Below are 21811 nucleotides of genomic sequence, written 5' to 3' on the forward strand. Positions count from 1 at the left end.
GTGTGTGTGTGTGTGTGTGTGTAGGTGTGTGTGTGTGTGTGTGTGTGTGTGTGTGTAGGTGTGTGTCATTTTCCTCAACACTTCTTCCCTTTCATGAAAACTGCCAAATTTCTCTTGATGTGGCAAATGACCCACAGGTGTCACACTGACATGTTTGGAAATCCACTGGACAGTAAACATGACCCGACACACCTCCTCTCTCTCTCCAGCATCAGTCCCACAATCCTTAAAACAAAAGAACTCATAATGGACCCCACCCTCATAATCAGGCCCCACACCACACACTCACAAGCAGGGCCGTTTAGATTCTTAACAAACACGATGGCCCCACAGCCCACCGCTGCCCACCCATGAGTCTGAGCCATGGCCTCAGTAACCCCTATCATTCAGGCCACTCACACATAGACTTGCCTCAGACCAAATCCTTTCAACCTGTTCTTCTATTGTGGGCCTTTCTCTTGTTTTGTACATATTCCCCGTGTTTTGTATATATTCCTGCTGTCTTACTATTTATAGCTTATTCCTGTACAGTTGGTGTGGAGTGCCCACAATTTCCTTGTACAGGTATAGTGACAATAAAGGGTTATTCTATTCTATTCTATTCTATTCTATTCTATTCTATTCTATTTTACATAAACTCGGAGTTCCAGTTCCAGAATACTTCAAGTAAGATGAAATCATTTGTATGTTTACAATCATATTTTCTTGACTCTTGATGTTTTACAGCCTTTTTTTCCTCTTTTCACCTCCACTCATGTTACAGATGAAATTAATCATGAATTACTTATCAGTTTCCATCCAGTATTTTCACAGGGCTAACACAGAGAGACCCGTCACCCTCGCTCCATAAATGACAAGCATGAGCATCAGGTGCAAAGGCAGAGCCTTCATGCTACGGGGCAGTACTGCTACATGTTTTGTAATATCATTTGTTAGATGCAAAGTTATCATTTGAACCTTCCCTAGATTATTTATTTCTGCGTGACCCATTGTCTTTCTTGCACTGTAGTTTCTTTTCAGTCGCTCAATGCCAGGTAGATTACATGTGTAACAAAAATGTATGACCTCATTCATGGCTATGGCTGTAATTTCATAATGATGTTACTGAGGTGTGAACATTTTTAGTCCAGCAGGGATTGCCCCACCCCTGGGTGGAGCCTGGACCTCCCACATTTCAGTCAGACCACCTGCACCTCACCATCCTCAGCAGCAGCCAGTACGTAAGGACAGCTCCAGGACTCAGTTTTGACCAGACTGTCTGCTCTATGTTACTCCTGTGAGCCCATTTCCTGTCTGGGACCTCACCAACTCACCCTCTGACAACTTCCTCCACACCTGACTAACTAACTACTAACTAACCCGTCTGACACCCCGTCACCACAGCATTCCTCTGCTGACAGGGTGAGAGTTAGAGACAGAGACGCTTAAACATGAACAACATGTCAAGCTCTTCCTGCAACTACACCTCTAGTGCAAAATGCAACCTGGAAGCACTCTGACAGCTGGGTGGATCTCATTAATTTGTCCATTTCAAGCAGCCTTCTGAGCATGTTTTATTGTAAACCAAGAAAAAGGGTGAACGACCACACTTGGCATTATTTCAGATGCTCCAGTAAGAGTTTCTTCTTCTTGTCCTTAGCGGGCGACCAGCGGCGGTGGTCTGCCGCGCAACCACTACGCTGCTGTAGGTGTCGTAGGTTCTCTTGCTTGACCAACGATTATCTTCCAAGCTTTTCGATCTAAGGCGATGGTTCTTGCCTGCTCGAGGTCAAGTCGAAGGGCCTTCAAATCATCCTGGATTTGTTTCATCCATGTCTTCTTTGGTGCATTTCGATGCACCCTCCAATCGGTGGGGCGGGTCAACCAGAGTAGGCCATGGGGGTAGCGGCTCGGGTCCATTCGACAAATGTGGCCAAACCAACGGAGTTGGCAGTGCTGGATTAGGTCGCCGATCGTCGGTTGGCTGCCGCAGCTGGTGAGGATGGTATCATTCGAATGACGGTCACGAAGGGAAACGCCGAGAATGCATCTAAGGCAACGCATTTGGAAAACTTCGAGCTTGCTCAGGTCGTGTTTGAGCATTGTCCACGTTTCTGCGCCGTAAAGTAGAATGGGCAGGATCAGGGTTCGGTAAAGGTGGATCTTTGTCGCCAATGAGATGTTGTTCTTCTTCCAAACGTACCAGCGCAGGGAAGCAAATGCTGCCGCCGCCTGCCCAATTCTGGAGTGTATCTCTACTGATGATGCCACTTTCTTCTCCTCGACGAAGGACCCCAGATATTGAAATTGTTGGATTTGTTTGATCTGCACAACGTCGAGGTGGACGATCGTTGGTGAGCTGTCGGTGGTCAGGACTTTGGTCTTCTCGGCGTTAACCTTGAGGCCGTACAGTTTGGAGTGCCGGGCGATGTCATAGAGGATGTGAGTTGCCTCAGTGTCATCTTCGGCAAAAATGGCGCTATCGTCAGTGAACATTAGATCGGTGATAAATCGATCGGTCGAGGCTTGGACTCCGCGGCGGCCCTTGAATGCTTTGCGCATTATCGCATTGATGACGATGTTGAACAACAGTGGTGACACCACATCGCCCTGCCGGACCCCTGTCATGATGGGGAATTCTTCGGACACTTCATCATGAATACGTACCTGGCTGGTCGAGCCATCGTAGGCGGTTTGTAGTAGCTCGATGATCTTCACGGGTATGTGTTCGGCTGCCAAAGCCCTCCACAAGGCTGGCCGGTCGATGCAATCAAACGCAGACTTGAAATCAATGAAGATGATGACTGTTCGGCGTCCACATCTGATCCGTTCCTCCATGAGTCGACGTAGGGTGAAGATCTGGTTGCTGCAGCCTCGTCCGGGTCGGAACCCGGCCTGTTCTTCCCGGCTGGTCATCTCACAGTGCTTTTGAAGGCGTGATTGAATTATTTTCTTAAGGACCTTGCCGACGATGGACAGTAAGCTGATGCCCGGTAGTTTTTACATTCTCGGTTGTCGCCTTTCTTTAGGATAGGAATGACAGCCGCCTTCTTCCAATTTGCTGGTATCATATTTGATGTCCAGATCAGTTTGAATAACGAGTGTAGATGTATGACGAGGACTTCTACTCCAGCTTTGAGGGCTTCTGCCGCCACATGATCAAGGCCAGCGGCCTTGTTGTTCTTTAGCAAATGGATTGCGAGTTTGACTTCTTCTACCGTTGGTTCTGCATCAGACATCGGCACCTTAGGAGGGTCGATGATGGGCGGCGCTGCAGCCGGACCTTGGGGCGGATCTTGATTGTAGAGTTCATTGAAGTATTCTTTCCACCGTTGCAGTTGACTTTACAAACGAGCCATCCACCTTCCTGATGTTATCATTCATCGTCTTGCACTTGCCACTGAGACTACGTATTGTCTGGTACAACACCCTGTAGTCTTGTCGTTCAGCCGTATTTTCAAGTTCCTCGGTGACTTTGTTCCAGTACGCCTCACGGTCTGCTTTCATCTTCAGCCGCACCTCACAGTTTAGCCGATGATACTTTTCAAAGTTAGTTAGCTTGGCCTTCTTGCATTCAACGACCAGGTCGAGACACTTGTCCGAGATCCACGGTTGTGTGCGACGCCGGGCGGGTGGGCACAGCGGCTTGGCGCAGTCCAAGATGACTTCCGATATTGTTTGCTCTTCTTTGTTGGCATCGTCGCTCAGGGGGAGGAGGGCGAAGCGGTTCGATAATGCGATCTGGAATTCTTGACAGCGGTCATTGTTGTTGAGGTGATGCCAGCCCAGCCTGGGCAGTTTGGGTGTCGGCTTCTTCGCTCGTTGGAGCTTCAGGCGCACTCTGGCACGGACAAGATAGTGATCAGAGCCGCAGTCGGGTCCGCGCATCGCCCGGACATCTTGCAAGGATGATCGGAACCGGGTGTTGATGAGCACATAGTCGAGTAGCGCCGAGTCGTTTCCTCTTGGGTTGCGCCATGTCAGACGGTACTTGAGCGAGTGTTGGAATAGCGTGCTCCCGAGGACCAGTCTGTTGGCGGCGGCGAATGACAGCAATCGTAGCCCTTTGTTGTTCATTTTTGCATGGCCGAACTTTCCCATCGTCGATTTCCAGCCAGTGCGGTCTTCTCCGACGTGGGCGTTCATGTCGCCGGCGATCATGATCATGCCGGTTTGAGGTAGGGAGTCCAGGACGTCTTGCAGGCGATCATAGAAATCATCTTTAGATGCGTCGGAGTTCATTTCGGTCGGTGCATAGACCGCAATGATGTGTAGCTTGATTGTACCGTTGACAGTTAGGACGGCGATACGGTCAGATATGGGTTGGAAGGCCACGACGCTCGCAGAGAACCGATGGTGTACCATGAAGCCGACTCCGGTTTCTCTTTTGTCGCTGCCCGAGTAATACAACGTCATCTTTTCGTCCATGGCTGGCACTTCGAAGGAGACAGTGCCAGTTCCAGTCAGCCGAAGTTCCGATAGGGCCGTTATTGAGACGTTGAGTTTTGAAAGTTCACGGGCGATGATCTCCTTCTGCCCAACATGGTGACCAGTTCTGACATTCCACGCTGCAATGTCAATCGGCGTCTTGGACGTGAGATGATGGAATTGATGGCCAGTAGTCCATTTCCCACCAGCGCCCTGGGTCCCCACCACACTTGCATAGCTTCTCTCAGAGTCTTCAGATAAAGACCAGCAGTTTGGTTTCAGTCGTAGAGGGTTCCAAGTAGAAGATGGCGAGTCGGGTCAGCAATTTGACTAGAAGCAAATGTATTTTGACCTTTTTCCTGTATGTGAATTTAACCCCCAGTGTGAGACTGAAAATGAGTTATACTGTGACTTTGTTATACTGTGACTTTGCCAGATTTGCCATCATGTGAGTTCTTGTTCTTCCATAAAATGAGCCTCAGTTTAAAGGATGCTTTGACTGAAGGAGGCTCAAATTCTCAAAGATTCAATTCAGTTTTATTTATGTAGAGCTAAATCACACCAATATCCACCTCAAGGTGCCTCATTGTAAGGTAAACCCTACAATATAGAGAAAGCACCAACAAGAGCAAGCACTTTGGTGACAGTGGGAAGGAAAAACTCCCTTTTAACTGGAAGAAACCTCCGGCAGAACCAGGCTCAGGGAGGGGCGGGGCCATCTGCTGCAGTTGGGCATGAAGGGAGGACAACAGGACAAGGACATGCAGTGGATAAGAGGAGTGTTTAGGACATCTTGAGAGTAACAAATGACAGCAGTGCAGCCTCGAAGTAAATGAACTAGTTTTCTGAGCTCGCTGTGAGAGGATATTCCTTATTAGAGACATCGCACAAACATATTTGCCTTACGCAGATTGAAGGACATATGCCTGTTGACTCCGAGACACAGATTAAGAGTTGCACTGATTAATGTAAAATAAGAGCCATATTCATAACTTTGGGAGTATGAGTTGAACTCACAGTATCTTCAGTCTTCCCTTCAGTAATTAAATTTTTCATTAATTTTTGCTGAGTTTATTTGGTTTCTCTTTGTTTCTTTTTTCACTTTCATTTCAGTTTGATTTTATTGTTCTTGAAATGTTCAGTGTGTTTTGTTAAAGTTTCTTTGTAAAAAAAAAAAAACCCTTACAGTGTCACTTTTCATGACTTATGACAGATTTCCTAGATGGAAAGTTTCCATTTTCACCACCATCCTCCAGTTCAGGGCTGAGTGTGAAGCAGCAGGAATGAGAATTAGTATGTCCAAGACCACAGTCCTGCTCCTGTCATATCTCAAAGACCTCATAGTACCATATTATCTAAAACAGAGCCCTTCTCTCTCAGACTGCTGGTTTATTTGTGGTTCCTAGACAAGGCAGAGCCTTCAGCTGTTAGGCCAGTCTGTCCAGTTCATTTGATCTTTTTTCTTTATCAGAATGTGACCTTCAGCATGGCTTTTTGCATATCTGTCAAACTTACATGTTTGGGATCATCGTTGCACAAAGACAACCCAAATTAATGATGTCATTCATTAAGGGACAGAAGCTCGTCCCACACAAACCTCCTGTCCTGTGTGGAACAAAGAATTCCCCCATTTGTTAAATCATGAATTGTGTGAGATTAACCACATTTTTTTGGAAAGCTAAATTCAGTCACACCCAGGCCAGATTCCTGCCAGATGAATCATGAAATCACCTAAATAGACCTAAAAGGCTAAAAGATTTCTAAAAGCAGCACATCATGCCACTATCTGAAGAAAAGTCTAGAATAAAGTGACTGACATCTGTAAGGGTAGAAAGAATTACAAAGCCCTTTGTAAAGCTTTAAGAATCCAGGAAACCACAGGAGAGCCGTTATCCACACAAGAAGAAAAGTTGGGACAGTGGTGGACCTCTTCAGCGAAGTCCGGACTAACAAGATGACTCCAAGAGTCAATCAACGATTCATCCGAATGTTTCTACGTTTCTTAGTATTGTTTAGTTTGCTTGTTCTTCCTGGTTTCATCATTCCTGGTTGTGAGGTCTTGTTCATTCCAGTCTGCGTGGTCCATCATGTATGGTTGTTTCTGTCTCCCTGATCTTTCTCCCGGGCTCCATGTTTCTCAGTTAGTTATTCTGGTCTCGTGCTGATGTCATGGCACACAGCAGCAGGTCTCCCCAGCCTTGGGAAGTGAAGTAAAAATGTAAATGTTCTCTTCAGAGATGTTTGAAAGATAAATGATAGAGTAACAGTTCTGAAGTTGCAATTTTCATAGTTTGCTTGTAAAAGCATTGACACGTGATGCATTGTGTTGTTATCAGGTGTGTTTTGTTAACGAGCATCTGTGCAGCATTACACATCTTATTTCAGAGGTCTCGTCCTTTATTTCTGTCGTGGTTTGATTATGTTCACCGTACGTCCTTGAAAATGACCCGTAGCTTTTGCTAAAGTATCCAAAGAGTTGCAGGATCCCAGCAGGGCGTAATGCTGTAGTATCCCACGACTGGAATGTCTGTCTAAGCTGCTGGACTGGGACAACGGCATTCTGATCATATGCACAGGCATGAGTCAGGAGAGACGTGTGACTGAGCACCGGGGAAACACTAAGCTTCAGGGTCAGCTTAGCCGCATGTATTTGCTTAGCTGCTAAACGGGGGTCGCCCCCTGAGCCACGGTCGCCCCCGTGGCTCAGGGGGTTGGGAATCGCATCTGTAACCGGAAGGTCGCTGGTTCGATCCCTGGGCTCTCTGTCCTGGTCGTTGTGTCCTTGGGCAAGACACTTTACCCTACTTGCCTACTGGTGTTGGCCAGAGGGGCCGATGGTGCGATATGGCAGCCTCGCTTCTGTCAGTCTGCCCCAGGGCAGCTGTGGCTACAACTGTAGCTGCCTCCACCAGTGTGTGAATATGAGAGTGAATGAATAGTGGCATTGTAAAGCGCTTTGGGTGCCTTGAAAAGCGCTATATAAATCCAATCCATTATTATTATTATTATTAAAGGCTAGGTGAGGAAAGAGACCACACCCCCATGCCAGCAGGTTTTCAGCTACATCAGGTTTCTGACTACTGAATCACCTGATTATCTGACCTTTGACCTTTGTGAGGAAGGAGAGAATAAAACAGCTGCTTCTCTCATATTCTACAGAGCAGTCCACACAGTGTCCTCCATCCATCCTGCTTTTCTGTCGCCACCTCAGCCAGGTGACAGATGTTTGTACGGTTCCTCATCTCAGGCCGGCTGCGAGAGAGCAGCTCTCGTCCAAGTCTGCTGAGGACGAGAAGCTAGTTTGGGACTCTTTACCATTTATTGAGAGAGCAGAAGTAAAAACTGAAGCTTTTTAATATATGGAGTCTCATCAAAAGTCTCATTAAAAGTAATGCAAATGGTATATAAACACTGAAAGCACAAAGTAAATATACCAGCCGCCTGAGGGTCTCCGTTTCCGTCGCCAGTCTTCATTCAAGCTTCGATCTCCAGCAGTGTGACTCTGAAGTGCTGCACCGTATGTTTGTATGTTTCCTCCCCAACAAACAACAATGTTGACCAAAAGTTTTGCACCGTCAAAGGCAACAGCTCATGCCTTTGCTTTCATTCTATAATACTGGACTTATTTTTCTACAACGGTTTGAACTTTAAGAGTTTAAACAAGAGAGAAAAGTGTGAAAATGTTCACGCCTGTCTGAGAAAAGTGTATAAAGTGTGTAGTGAGGGGTTTTACAGCCTAAAACATCTATAATAGTTGTAAAAACAAAAACAAAACGTTGTCTACTGTGCAGGTTTCAGCTATCGCAGGTTACTTTGAGAACATAACTGTGGCGAGGGACCGCTGTAGTGCAGTTTTTTTATTATGAATTCTACAGCTGGTTGGTGTTTGGATGGTTTGTCGTAGTCTTTTTCTGTTATACACAGACATATATCTTCCCTCAGTGCTCGCTGTCCTCCTGTGTCTAGTGTCCTGTTAATGGTTCATTTGTTTGCTCTGTTTATTCCCTCTCTGTCTCATGTTTGTTTTGCTTCCTTTTCGTGTCTGCCTCTGTCGTTCTCTTCCTGTCCCTCACTTTCTCTTACTGCTCTCGGTCTCTTGGCTCGGTCTGCCAAATGTGCTATTGTCTTCCCACGTAAAGTCGTGTGTCTGAGTCTCAGTGTGTGTTTCTCGTACTTCCTGTTTTATTCTGATAGCCATTTGTCCTCTGTGCATCATGCTGTTTTGCTTCTGCTGTCTCATCAGTTAGATTATGTCCAGCCGTGTTCCCCTGGCGTTTCCTCTCTGCCCTGATTTCCTGTGTGCATATATTGTCTGCAGCTTTAGTTCTATATTATTCTGGAAGTTTAGCAACAAAGCTGCAGTGAGTTCAGCCCTGCATCTGTTTGTATTGCAGGTCCTACCCTGCTGCCTCACACAGCACAACCTGACTCACAGGATTCTAATACATACGTCTTGCATATATAAAGACATTTGGTTCAGTTCTGCTGACTATAGCGAGGAAAAAGAGGATGTGTCCATGTACAGGAATAAATACACCTGCATTTCTGTGACCAGTTTAAGTCATGAGCCCAACTATGCTGCTACATAGAACTGAATGCTCTTCAACACTGCTGTAACAGACAGAGGAGGGCCAGGCCTTATTAAATGAGCATGACAAACCAAGATGACAAAGCATGCATGGTTAAGTCAAGTGAGATTTGAGAAGAAAGCAGAAACCTGACCCGCTGAATGATAAAACAGTTTATATTGCAGTCACACTGCACTGCAGGTATGAGGAGGAAAAACATCCATGCCTTTGTCAGGCCCACAGTCCACATTCCCCAGAGAGGTGTGACACTTTCAGGTGTGTATGGCTGTCACATTCAGGAAGGGTGGCGCTCTGCTGGAATGACAGGTATGACACCAACAGAGTTTCAAATGCGTGGGTGAAGCCAGGTGTGGTGCCATGCAGTGGTGAGGTGTTCTTTTTAAGAAGTGTAGACTGTGGTTTTATCATTTTGATAGTTTTTAAAGGCTGCTTTATAAATTATTTGTTGTATATTTTATTGTTTATTTGCTTTTTTCATTATGACATCAGTGCTTTGCTGCTCAGAGGTAGATGGCGATCATGACGGAGCCAGCAGCACAGGTGAAGTTGTCCTTGGGGCCCAACCCTGCGTCTCATGAGTCCTGCTGTCTTCCCGTGGACAACGACATGGGTAATAAAGTTGGACTCACCACTCATAGTAGTGCAAATGAATGAATTCATTCCTAAAACAATTCCACTGAATAAACCAGCGGATGGCGGTGAACCTGTGTCTTCTGGGAGCACCCTGGGGTCTAGGGTCCAGGCACCTGGCTACTTCAGCTTCCACCCTGCACGGATAACCAGGAGGCTTTTTCAGTCAGGAACCTGTAAACTGAGGGTGTGGGTGTTACTTCAGAAGTACGTCACAACTCAGGTGTGGAAAACACAGACGGATCGAGAACACAGCACAGTAGAGAAATGGTGATAAATTCTGGTAATGTTGGTAAATTGGTAGTAGTCAGCACATTACAGTAAAAGGCAAATGTTTTCTCTGTACTCATGTCAATATTTCCACCACTGTCAAGGTTTGGTTTCACATAATAATGATAAAGCAGAACATTTGAAAACAATCACCGTGTTTGCCTTCATGTAACACCTGCTTTGGGAGCTTTTTAATCTGAGCCCTGTTGTCACAGATCTAGGAGAAGGACCTTTTATGGTCATTGTGTTTTCTATACTGAAGGGTGCACTTGTCATGGTTCTGGGTCATTTTGAGCCAATATTTAGAGTTTTGTGCCTTTTTTGTATTATGTTCTAATTTATATAATTACATATCTTAGGATTCAGTTAGCTCTGTGTTTAAGTTTGGTTTCCCGGTTTAGTTCTTGTCGGTTTAGCTTGTTGTTGTCTATGCCATGTCTTCACTGTGTGTGAGTCGGTCGTGTCTGTCGTGCTTAAGTCTCCCTCGTTCTTTGTGTGTCTTAGTCGTGTCTTTGTCTCCCGTGTCCCCTCGACCCCTCTGTCAACCTCGTGTTGTCACAGTCTACGTCTCACTGCGTTTCCTGTTTTATTTTGACAGTCTCGTGTTCCATGTTCAGTGTGTTTAGTTTTGCTTCCCTGTGGTGTTGTGTTGATTTGTGTCAGCCAGAGATGGGCAGTAACGCGTTACTTTTTTCAGGTAACGAGTAAAGGATTACTATTACAAAAACGGTAATTAGATTACCGTTACTTTCCCGTAGGAACGCTGCGTTACTGCGTTACTAAAACCGTGATTTTTTTTGCGAGAATGTCTCATGACAGTGACGTAAGCAAGTGCGACGTTGGTGACAGCAGCTGTGTGCAGATCAACAATGGATCATATATCGAGTGCAGAGAGAGTATGAGCGTGCAGCGTTTAAAGCGTGGAAGCACTGACCTTACTTTGAGTTTGATTCCATAAAAAGTGACAAAAACATTAGTGTCCGCTGTGCGTGGGAAGAAAACTTCTTTTTACAGCGAAAAAAACCCTAAACTTCCAACAAGCACCGAGTAGCTACGACGTAATGGGAAACTCACAGAGAAACTCGCGGATTCTTCCACTGACCGCGGCACACCTGCACCAGGGTAACCCTCCGCCTGCCCCACTCCTGCTTTACAGGTGAAAATAGAGCAACAGGACCGCTGAGTCTTTGACTTTATTTATTTTCTGCTGTGTTTTACTTGCATCTATTTGAAAGACTGAGTGTAAACACACAAAATATTTTATTTTATGTGCTGGAATGTGCAGAAAATAGGTTTAAATGTTAAACTAATTTCTTCCAGTCAGAGAATGTTGCATATAATTAAATTTTTGCTTGATGCATAAAGTTAAAAGATTAAAACTAATAAAACTATAAAAGTTTTAAAAAGAGACTTTTCCATTTGATTACATTTTGTATGATGGATTATGCAGGAAGTAGAATTGGGCTGAAAGATCTATCACTTTATCACCTACTCAGGTTGTAAATCATGTTTTTAAAAAGTAACGAAGTAACTAAGTAATTAATTACTTTTGAAAATAAGTAATCAGTAAAGTAATGGGATTACTTTTTTGGGGGAGTAATCGGTAATTAGTTACTGATTATTTTTTTCATTAACTTGACCAACACGGTGTCAGCTGTGTTCCCCATGTGTTTTCACTTCCCTCGTTTCCCTTCTGTCTATTTAAGTCCTCTGTCTCTCAATGTCAGGTTGTGTGTTTCCCATGACTAATGTTCCAGGAGTCCGTGTCTCAGGTCCAGGATTCACATTCAGGGTGTTTCTGTGTTTAATTTTAGTTTATCCACTTTAGGGTTTTGTTTAGTTTTGCCTTTGCACTTTGTTTTGTATTTTTTTCTACCAGCCTTATTAGATTCCATCTCACCTCCACACAGTCTGCATCCACAGACCGTGACAGCACTACCGAAGTAGCATGTACCCATCAACTGTTATAAGAATAAGAATGGGTGAAGTGGACAAGGACAAGGACCCAACGACACAAGGACAAGGACACAACGACCAAGACTGTCCAAGCTGGGGCTCGAACCAGCAACCTTCCGAGGCAAACTCCCAACTCTGTACTCCCTATATATATATATATATATACCAGTTAAGTAAACTTTTTATTAAATCATATCAGGGGTTACAAATGCATCAAAAATGAAATAAAAGTGCAAAAAGTGGGACCTCACCCTGTCCCGATACTCAGAGAGATGAAACCACACCCATCTGAATTCCAGAATGGGACACAGACAGAGAAACTTTGTGACACTTTCTGCTGTCTGCTGTCTCTGACACACACACACACACACACACACACACACACACACACACACACACACACACACACACACACACACACACACACACACACACACACACAGTGATGGGCGTGTGCAGCTACAGCTCATCAGGGACAGGGGTGTGCCACTTTTCAGGTTTAAGCAAACATGCTCACTTACACATCTATTCCTATTGTCACAGACACACTGAAGCACTTCAAAACTCTGCTCCACCCTTTGCTGCTTCGCATTATTCAAATAGTCTGTTGGGAACCAGGTGACTCCACCCTGCCCTTAAATATGTGGTCCTCTCTGTAAACATTCCTCCTGTCTCCATTAGTGTAATGATCAGCATCAGATTAGCACATCAGGCAACATAGCAACACAATGACAAATATGTGTTTTATTAATGTGATGAGACTATATTAGTAAATGGTAATATAAACTGTGACTCCCTTACTCCCTTTATGCTCCTCCTCTGTGGGGCAAGCTGCAGTGCTGTGACAGCTTATGGACATCTACATTCGTACTGGTGTTGTGCCAAAAAGGCACTGGTGGTGCTGCATAAATGACATGTTTTTGCCTCTTTCATCACTTTGTATGCAATAACACCTGGTGATTGATGCACTTTTAGGACTGCCTTTCACATGTTACCTTTTAGGCTTAGATTGATGTGACTTGGAATAATGACTCCTCTCGAATGTGTCAAAGCAAAGGTAACGAGCATGTTTGGAGTAGAAATGATAGATATTTGTGTTAAAATGTGGGGAGTAAATGTATCTGTACACTTAAGAAAAGTACAGATACCTGAAAATTTGACTGTACAGTAACAAAGTATTTGTACTTCATCACTTCCCACCTCTACACTTGCCCAAGGATACTTTGGCAGGCCAACTGATGCAGCCAAGGATTGAACTGCCAACCTCCTGAGCAGCAGATGGCCCTCTCAAACTAAAGCTACTCAGCTCTCATTTTAAACATACAACAGTGAAAGTCTCTTTCCTTTCACCTCAAAGCTACACACCAATTTGCATCCATCTTTTACTTTACTGCCATCTTGTGGCTGCAAGCAGTGCTTAGAAGTAAAGCTGCGTCTGTGAAGCTTCTCAAGCTGACTTTGGTTTGTAATCCTCTGGTCTCTGACAGGGGCTGATGGGAGACTACTGTGCAGTGCATGACAAGCTGGCACTGGCTCTACTTTCACAGCTCTGAGATCAGTTATTATCTGTGCTTTGTGTGCAAACAGGACTAGCATTAGCAAAGAAACAAGCTTCACTGTAGCCAAAGTTTACGTATTAGCCTTGGCCAACATGTGTGATGTAGAGGAGTGACAGTGCAGTGTAAAAACTTTATTTGTTTAGCACATTAACAAAGAAAGCCTTGATGATGGAGACGGGCACTCCTGTTTACTCACACAGACAAAGGTGAGCAGGGACGCCTGTAGCAGCGCTTCCAGATTAGCCTCTATGACAAATCACTCGACTGACTGAATGTACGCCACTGCCTTTAACCAGCGTTTGTGCTAATATACCACCTTCATTTTGAATTAATATTTTGAATCATCCACTTTACAGTTAGCCATGTCACACAGTGCCCAGCTTTGTGTTGTTCATGTATCTCAATATGCTTTAAAAGTGAAGAAAGAGGCCATTTGTGTGTCTGCTCAGCTTTCTGTCAGACTCACCACATACTCCCAGTCTGCTCTCAGTCAAAACACAAGTCTTTATAGGATTTCTCATATTTCTTCACATTCTGTTGATAATTGCAGCTGTTTTTTAACTGACTCTAAGAACCTCATATAACTTTTAATAAGACAGTGTAATGAAGGAAACAGTTTGCTTACTTGTATTTCAGCTGCTGTCCTACTGCCGTAAATCCTTTAGGTGTCACGAACAGGTCATCTGCCACCATCTCACCCTATCCCAGCATCCTCTGTCACACCAGCCCTCTGAATGTCCTCCTTCATTACATCCATGAGTCTTATCTGAGATTTTCTTCCTGCCTAGCAGCTCCATCTTCATCATCCTTTGTCTGATGTACCCCCTCTCCCCCCTCTTCACACGTCCAAACTATCTCAGCCTCGCCATTCTAACTTTGCCTCGAAATATCTCAACCTGAGCTGTCCCTCTGATGGACTCATTTCTAATCCTATCCATCATGCTCACTCCCGCCTCTTACCTTCCCTTTCCTTCTTGCTGCTATCCTTTAGCCATCTCCACCCACTCCACCCTGCCTACGTTCCCTTATTCACGTCTCTTGTGCACTGTCTGTTGCTTTGGATTATCTCAGGCTTTTAAACGTATTCAAATTATTCACTACCTGTGCTCTTTGCTGGTACATCTGTCTCCCTCTCATGTATTCTGTCTTGCTTCTACGGACCTTCAACTAGTTTTATTCACTCAAACACAGGGCGAGGGAGTGAGCGTGGTAAGCTGTGAACAGAGGGAGAGTGTGGTTAGAGATGATGCAGGGGGAGCTAGACTGGAGAGGTGATATTGGAGTCTTACTTGGCAGGTGAAGCGTAAAAGGCTCTGGGGCAGGTGAATAGCCAGGTGAGCTCCTAGAGTGCTGAGCAAGTGAGAAGATTCCATCCTTGTTTTTCCAGAGATCCACAAGAGACGGTGTCAGGAGGACATGCAGGTGGAAATGGTGAATGGTGTGAACCTGAGAGGTGAAGAATCAGCAACAAAACCAGAGCCCTGCTGTGGACACCAGCATTCAGAGGATCTTGAGCTGCAGGTGAGTGGTGATGGTAGGACGAGGTGACTAAAAGCACAAAGAAACTGAGGTAAGTACGAGACTTTAACGAGGAGCATGAACCGATGAGGCCTTTTACAAGTGATGCAACGTCTGACACTGAAGCCCAGAGGCCTGTGTAGAGTAAAGGGGTTCATACGTATGGTTCTTCATATTGTTCTACTATCTGTAGTGTTCTTTCTCAGCATGAAGCCATACTGCTGCTTACTGATCATGACTTGTGTTCTGAACTGCCTCTCCCAGATCGCAGATGCAATTCCACTCACTCCATCTGTCCTTTTGCATTTCTTGTCCTTGATACAATGCCTCTTCATCTCTGCTCTCTTCACCAGTCCATTGAAGTCTGCTCCAATCATCACTGACCACTCCCCCTTAGAATATATAGGCTTGTGGGCCCTCCATGGCTGGGAATATCGGGAAAAACACTTGGAACACACAGCGCAACACAACAAGGAACACATCCAAACAGAGGCTTTTAAGATACAGCATGACCTAAACAGGGAAATGAGACAAAAGCATTAAATAGGGAGTGCTGAGGGAACAGAATAAAAATGCAACTGCAATAGGAAACAACATACAAAACTCAAACAATAAACTAGAGAACTTCTGGGAAAGTATAAAAAAGCAAGGAATACAAACAGCCTCATATATAAAAAAGTTTTCAGTTTCATTCAACTTTATTTACACAGCGCCAAATCACAACAACAGTCGCTTCAAGGTGCTTTATATTGTACAGTAAACCCTACAATAACACATACTGAGAAAAACCCAACAATCATATGACCCCCTATGAGCAGCACTTTGGCGACAGTGGGAAGGAAAAACTCCCTTTTAACAGGAAGAAACCTCCAGCAGAACCAGGCTCAGGGAGGGGCGGGGCCATCTGCTGTGATTGGTTGGGGTGAGAGAAGGAAGACAGGATAAAGACATGCTGTGGAAGAGAGACAGAGGTTAATAACGGATATGATTCAATGCAGAGAGGTCTATTAATACATAGTGAGTGAGAAAGGTGACTGGAAAGGAAAAACTCAATGCATCATGGGAATCCTCGGCAGCCTACGTCTATTGCAGCATAACTAAGGGAGGATTCAGGGTCACCTGGTCCAGCCCTAACTATATGCTTTAGCAAAAAGGAAAGTTTGAAGCCTAATCTTAAAAGCAGAAAAGAGCTGAGGAAAGCCCCAGGCCCCGCCAAGCAGCCCCCGGGAGTGAGCCAGTACAAACCCGAACATCCAGCCCTGGACACCGAGAACCATCAATGCACCAACGGGTGAGGGCATCTGATTATTTAAGACCTTGTATGTGAGTAGCAGGATTTTGAATTCTGGATTTAACAGGAAGCCAAAACAGGAGAAATCTGCTCTCTCTTTCTAGTCCCTGTCAGGAAGACAGGAACAAAGCAGTCTTACATATTTGTTTAATATGTGCGTTGAAGGACATGTCCTGGTCAACAATGACTCCAAGGTTCCTCACAGCGTTACTGGAGGCCAAGGTAATGCCATCCAGAGTAAGAATCTGCTTAGATACCATATTTCTAGGCTTTTCAGGGCCGAGTACAATAACCTCAGTTTGATCTGAATTAAGAAGCAGAAAGTTAGCGGCCATCCAGGTCTTTATGTCTTTAAGACATTCCTGCAGTTTAACTCATTGGTGTGTGTTATCTGGCTTCATGGACAGATAGAGCTGGGTGTCATCTGCATAGCAGTGTAAATGTATGCTATGTCTTCTAATGATGCTGCCTAAGGGAAGCATGTATAATGTAAACAGAATTGGTCCTAGCACTGAACCCTGTGGAACTCCAAAAAAGAAACATATCAATTTGCAGCCCCTGTTTCTTTCAGTCAAAACTAAAATGGAGCATGACTGCAAGAGACACATCAAGAAAATATCAAGGCGCCTTCTCAGGAAATACAAACTGGATATAGATATTTGTGTGTGTGTGTGTGTGAGAGAGAGGGTGAGAGAACGAGACGCCTAAAGCCCTGCTAGCATGGGTAAATCCCTGCAGTCAGGAAACTGCTGCTCTGTCAGTTCACAGCACTAAGCCTTGCAGAGCCATTAGTGCTCACAGTCACAGTGTGTGTCCAAACCAGCACACACACACACACACACACACACACACACACACACACACACACACACACACACACACACACACACACACACACACACACACACATATCTCATGGTGCATTCTCATCAATAAAAAGCTTCACTTTGCATTAGTTCTGTTTCTGTTACCAAATACTCACATTACTAATTACAGCACAAAAACCAATGAGGTTACTTTTTAAAGATAACAAAATGTAAAAACAGAACAACAAATGCAGCTGGAGTCCTAATGCAAACATGCGTTATCAGTGGTTCTCCCCTGAGTCACCCTGCAGTCTAAAGGCCTACAGACCTACTCACCAACCAAACACAGGGTCACCAAACAAAGCAGCATCAACAATGAGGTGCTCGCTTTGTAATGCATGCTGTGAGTAACTCGCTCTCGCAGGTTTAATCCATATCAATACTGAGTTTCTGTGTCTTACTATTAATTTGTGAAATAAACAAGCTTTGTTAAATAAATCTGTACAATTCTTTTTGTAAGACTAGCTCATTAAGTTTTATTTGATGCTGCACGAGGGCAGGCCTGCAAATCTCACTGCTCTTTTTCCAACTCTGGGGACAGACAGAAGGAAGAAATCTTGGAACCAAAGACAAAACTTCCCACACGTTTTAAAGAGCCAGCAGGTAGAATGGGAGCAGAGCAGGAGCATCCTTATAATAAGAAAGTACCAGTGACCAAGTCTATGAAATGACAAAGCAGAACATCCATACATCTTTTAATGGTAAATGGACTGACTCTTATGCAGCACCTTTCTACTCTCCAGGAGAAATCAAAGTGCTTTACACAACAAGCCTCGCTCATACAAGCACGCTGCACGCTGATCAGGTGTGAAAGCTGCGCTCTCTCTGGGATTTTACTCACCATGGGGCTTTTTGGACGCTTCATCAATGTTTCTTTTTTGTTACAATGTCTTATATTTTAGAGTGATTTCATTAAATGTTGCCATTGTTGTGCTTTAAGTTGTAAGCCTTGTCCTAAACAGCATGATCGAAGACATTCCCTTGTTTCTGTTCCCCTCCCCAGCATGTCAGATGGTATAGTGATGTTTAACTTCCTGCCCTTTATGACCTCAACTGTGCTACTCGTTCTTGAGTGAGTGTCTGTTTATCCAGCAGTTTCAGGAATATCTCTCTGACATTAAACTGCACTGACCATGTCTCCCAGTACGAGTCTTTAACAGAGTAATGAATGACTTTGCCTTTGTAGGTTTGATGTGGCACAATAGAGCTTCTAATTTTCAGTAAATTCTCTGTAGAAATAACTTTGGAACTGTTATTAGGATAGTATGCAACTATAAAAATGGACAGTAGACACACGTATTTGATGGGCTGTCAGTTTAAGAAAATGACAGTAAAAGAAGAATTTAGAAAGATGTTGCAGCTAACTGCACTTTGTGCAAGAGGAAGAAGAGGGAACCCAAAGTTACCTCTAAATCTGCGCTGTCATCAACAGAAACCTGACTTTTCAGGTTAAACCTCTGGGGTCCAGGGTACCATTGGCCACTTTTCACTACTTTGTATTTCACCTTTAAATTTTCTTCTCGTGCCTTCTGTGGCATCATTCTTTTCAGCACAATCTCACGTCTGAACTTACAGTAATGTTTTCATTGACATACTGTACTAACACAATTGATCTGAAATCACATAAAAATATAAAAACCGAGTAGGAGAAAGTTCTATTTTTACTGTAAAAACCACAGACATGTTTATTGAATTATTTTCATAACTTGAAATGCAAATATAAATTGTAGATTAAGTTAGAAATAAAGTTATATTTAACCATTTACCTAAAAATAATACATCTGGCATTTTTTTGTACAGCTATTTAAAAATACTACTAACACTAAAATTAGAGAACAATTAGTTGTCACAATAAGGTGCCCCACAAATTATTTGTGCCAGTGCAAAAAATAGTTTGTCGGCCACAAGACAGAGGAGAACAGCACAGGAGTAAAGCTGCTGCATCATTCCAGTGTTTCCACTGCCGTCTGCCTTTGGTGGCTTTCCTCATTGTTTTGACACACAAAGCTCATGACTACACTACACACTAACTACATGCTAAACGTCACAAATCTCTCACAACTCAAAAGTCGCTGTCGATATCGCTCTCTCGCCACTGTCCCAAAACTTTCCCCTCTTCCTAAATAACCAAATCACAGGTGCTGCCAAATCATGGTACATTTACACCAATAGCTGCCCCCGGAGGGTGAATAACACTCACGCAATCAATCCCCAGTGTAAGATGTGAAAAGGCTCTGGGCTGAACCATTTTAAGTGGTGGTGGGGGGTGCTATCTTATTTTAATGAACAACACTGACATATGCAAAACTAGGGTGGCACATGCTGCCCCTGTAGATCCGCCCCTGTGAGGAGGGGTGCCACATACTGTGACATAATGGGAAACCCTGAAAACTGAGCCGAACCATGCCGAGTCGATCCGAGTAGGTACTAATGGTCTGTAAGTCACAGTCAGACTAAACAACACACAGACATGTGTACTTTTCTTTATTTTAACTCAGATTGCACATGTGCACCACTGAACATTGTAAGTAAGCAGCAATCCTTCACCCCTCCTCCAGCAGAGCAGCCCTAAGGGGTGGTGAAGCTTAATGTCACATGTTTACTTCAGCTACACTGCAGTGGTCATCTTTGGTCTCAAGAGTCCACAAAAGTCCGGGGGGCTATCCTGGTGGTCCTTTTCCTGAGAGCAGCGGTTTTCTTTGTTCTGCCCTCCCACTGGCATCATTCTGCTCATTTTTCTATTATTAGATACAGCTGATTGGAGCTGGAGCCACGTGGCTGGGGCACATCGAATGCTGCAGCTGCTCCTGTAGCTCAGGGAGAATCAATATTTATGTGGAACTAAAGTATTGAAGCTGAACAGAATCTAGAGTTATGCTGAGGTGAAGATGTGGTCTTGTGTGGAATGAGACAGAATGAACTCCCAGCTGGAGGATGCTGCGTGGCTGTCACTGCTGCTGCGGCTCAGTCTTGGCCCGCGCTCTGCTCGTCAGCCTGGTCAGGAAGCAGAAGCTGTAGTGGAACTGCAGCACGTCGCACACTTTGGACCAGAAGTGTCCGGTGAAGCGCTGGAACAGGCGGTACTGAGCCAGGTGGTGATCCAGCAGCTTCAGGAGCACGAAGCCTGCACACGACAGCAAAGCCAGCACGAGGTGTCTGCGCGTGCGCACATCTCCGTGCGTCCGCTGCACGTCAACCCCTTTGTACACCGCAAAGAGCACGTGACCTGCGAGCGCCGTGTCGAAGCCGCGTCGGTGTGCGATCGCCAGTCCGTAGCTGAGAACGGAGCCGAGCTCGAGCGTCGCCGCGTGCGACGCGCGCCATTCGGTCCGCCTCTCGATAAAGTCGATCCACACCGGCACCCACGCGAAGATCGGTAAAGTCAGCCACTGGTCGAGAACGGCTGGAGCGCGCCGCAGCATGGCCAGGCGCGTCCACTGTACGGGGCCGTAAAAGACGGCCATGAGGGCGAACACGTGCCTCAGGTAGCGGGCGCGCTCCGACTCAGCGCCGTCCCCGCGCCACAGCAGCCAGTACAGCCCCACGCACACGTAACCCACATTGACCACGCAGTTACAGGGCATCGCCAAGAACGCGGGCAGACCGTCGACCCGCCTCTCCGCGTAGTGTTCGGAACTCAGGTCCACGTCAACGTCCGCGAACAGGCCGGTGTTCACCAGGCCGACACACAGCAGGAAGCCCACGGACACGTGCACCACGGCCCGCCTCATCATCTCCGGACCTCCGCTCCGAGACTGGAACCAAAGGTCTTAGGTGTTTTTCCGCGTTTCAAAATCACGTGGTACAGAAACTGAAGGCTTGGATTGGCTGCCTTGATCCGGGCATGAGGCCGGCAGCCTCGAAACAGACGTTTAACACTGTCACGAGCGTCAGAAGCGCAGATCTGGCAAACACTGCTCAAGGCGTGGGTCAAAACACCCAGGCCACGTGACCACGACCAGACAAGGGTTAGGTTCCTGCTTCTTGTAGAGCCAGGCGCAAGGATTCACTGTTTATTATCCGGAGTCATTTGGCCTCGTCAGCACTGAATGACAGCTTTGGAAGGAAAACAGTATCCTCAATATCTCATTATTATTTTTGATGTGGACTGTGAAGAGTCAATAAACATTATATAGATATATCAATACCAGATAAATATCTTATTCTAATGATTACTGCGAGAACGTGAGACAGACAGAGACTGCTGGGCGATCTCCATTCACTCCTATTAGCAGAGAGAGAGCCACACACTGCTTTCAACATCAAATGTTATTTGGTGCTCCAGCTAGTGGTGTGCAGATCAATACTGAAATATCGATTCCTCTGATACCAGTCATTTATGTTCTAGAATCGATTCTCACATTAAAATATCGATATTTTAGTAAATTTGTAGTTTATCATTAACAGGAACACAGCGGAAAGAAACTATAACATTCGGATTGTCTGCATTGGAAGGAACTACGTCCTCTTCCACCTTTCATAGTCATGTGTGAAACACGGCTGCATAAATGTGTTGCAGCCTCTGGCGTGCGCACTCACAACACTGGCTGAGTGTAAACGGAGTCATGTGTGGACGTGTTTTACCTCCACAAACAGCCGAGACGCGGTTTGTGATACATGTGGCAAGAAAGTGAAGTGTTGTGGTAACACCGCTGACCTCGTCAAACACCTCACAGTAAATCATATCACAGAATGAGATGAGCGTATGCTGAGGCGAACTGAAGA

At 45.1% G+C, this 21811-nt stretch overlaps 1 protein-coding gene and 2 long non-coding RNA genes across 3 annotated transcripts; 2 read left to right on the forward strand and 1 right to left on the reverse strand.

Annotated features, from left to right (window-relative positions):
• Positions 1 to 8247: 8247 nt before the first annotated feature.
• On the forward strand, positions 8248 to 10045 carry LOC113033053 (uncharacterized). Its single transcript, XR_013908692.1, has 2 exons — positions 8248 to 9361; positions 9486 to 10045. It is a non-coding gene; the product is annotated as an uncharacterized LOC113033053 (long non-coding RNA).
• A 1334-nt stretch (positions 10046 to 11379) lies between these two features.
• On the forward strand, positions 11380 to 18232 carry LOC145428398 (uncharacterized). Its single transcript, XR_013908693.1, has 2 exons — positions 11380 to 14932; positions 15283 to 18232. It is a non-coding gene; the product is annotated as an uncharacterized LOC145428398 (long non-coding RNA).
• Positions 18233 to 19553: 1321 nt separating this feature from the next.
• Positions 19554 to 21230, reverse strand: tmem187 (transmembrane protein 187). The gene has a single exon (XM_026186305.2). It carries the CDS (start codon positions 20818 to 20820, stop codon positions 20035 to 20037), a length of 786 nt encoding a protein of 261 aa, XP_026042090.1. The 5' UTR covers positions 20821 to 21230; the 3' UTR covers positions 19554 to 20034.
• Between the last annotated feature and the right edge of the window lie 581 nt (positions 21231 to 21811).

Source organism: Astatotilapia calliptera, chromosome 4 (genome assembly GCF_964374335.1).
Source record: "Astatotilapia calliptera chromosome 4, fAstCal68.1, whole genome shotgun sequence".
Lineage (NCBI taxonomy): Eukaryota > Metazoa > Chordata > Actinopteri > Cichliformes > Cichlidae > Astatotilapia > Astatotilapia calliptera.

Coding starts and splice junctions, on each gene's coding strand:
- tmem187 (XM_026186305.2), bottom strand. CDS start 20,820: ATGATGAGGCGGGCCGTGGTGCACGTGTCCGTGGGCTTCCTGCTGTGT.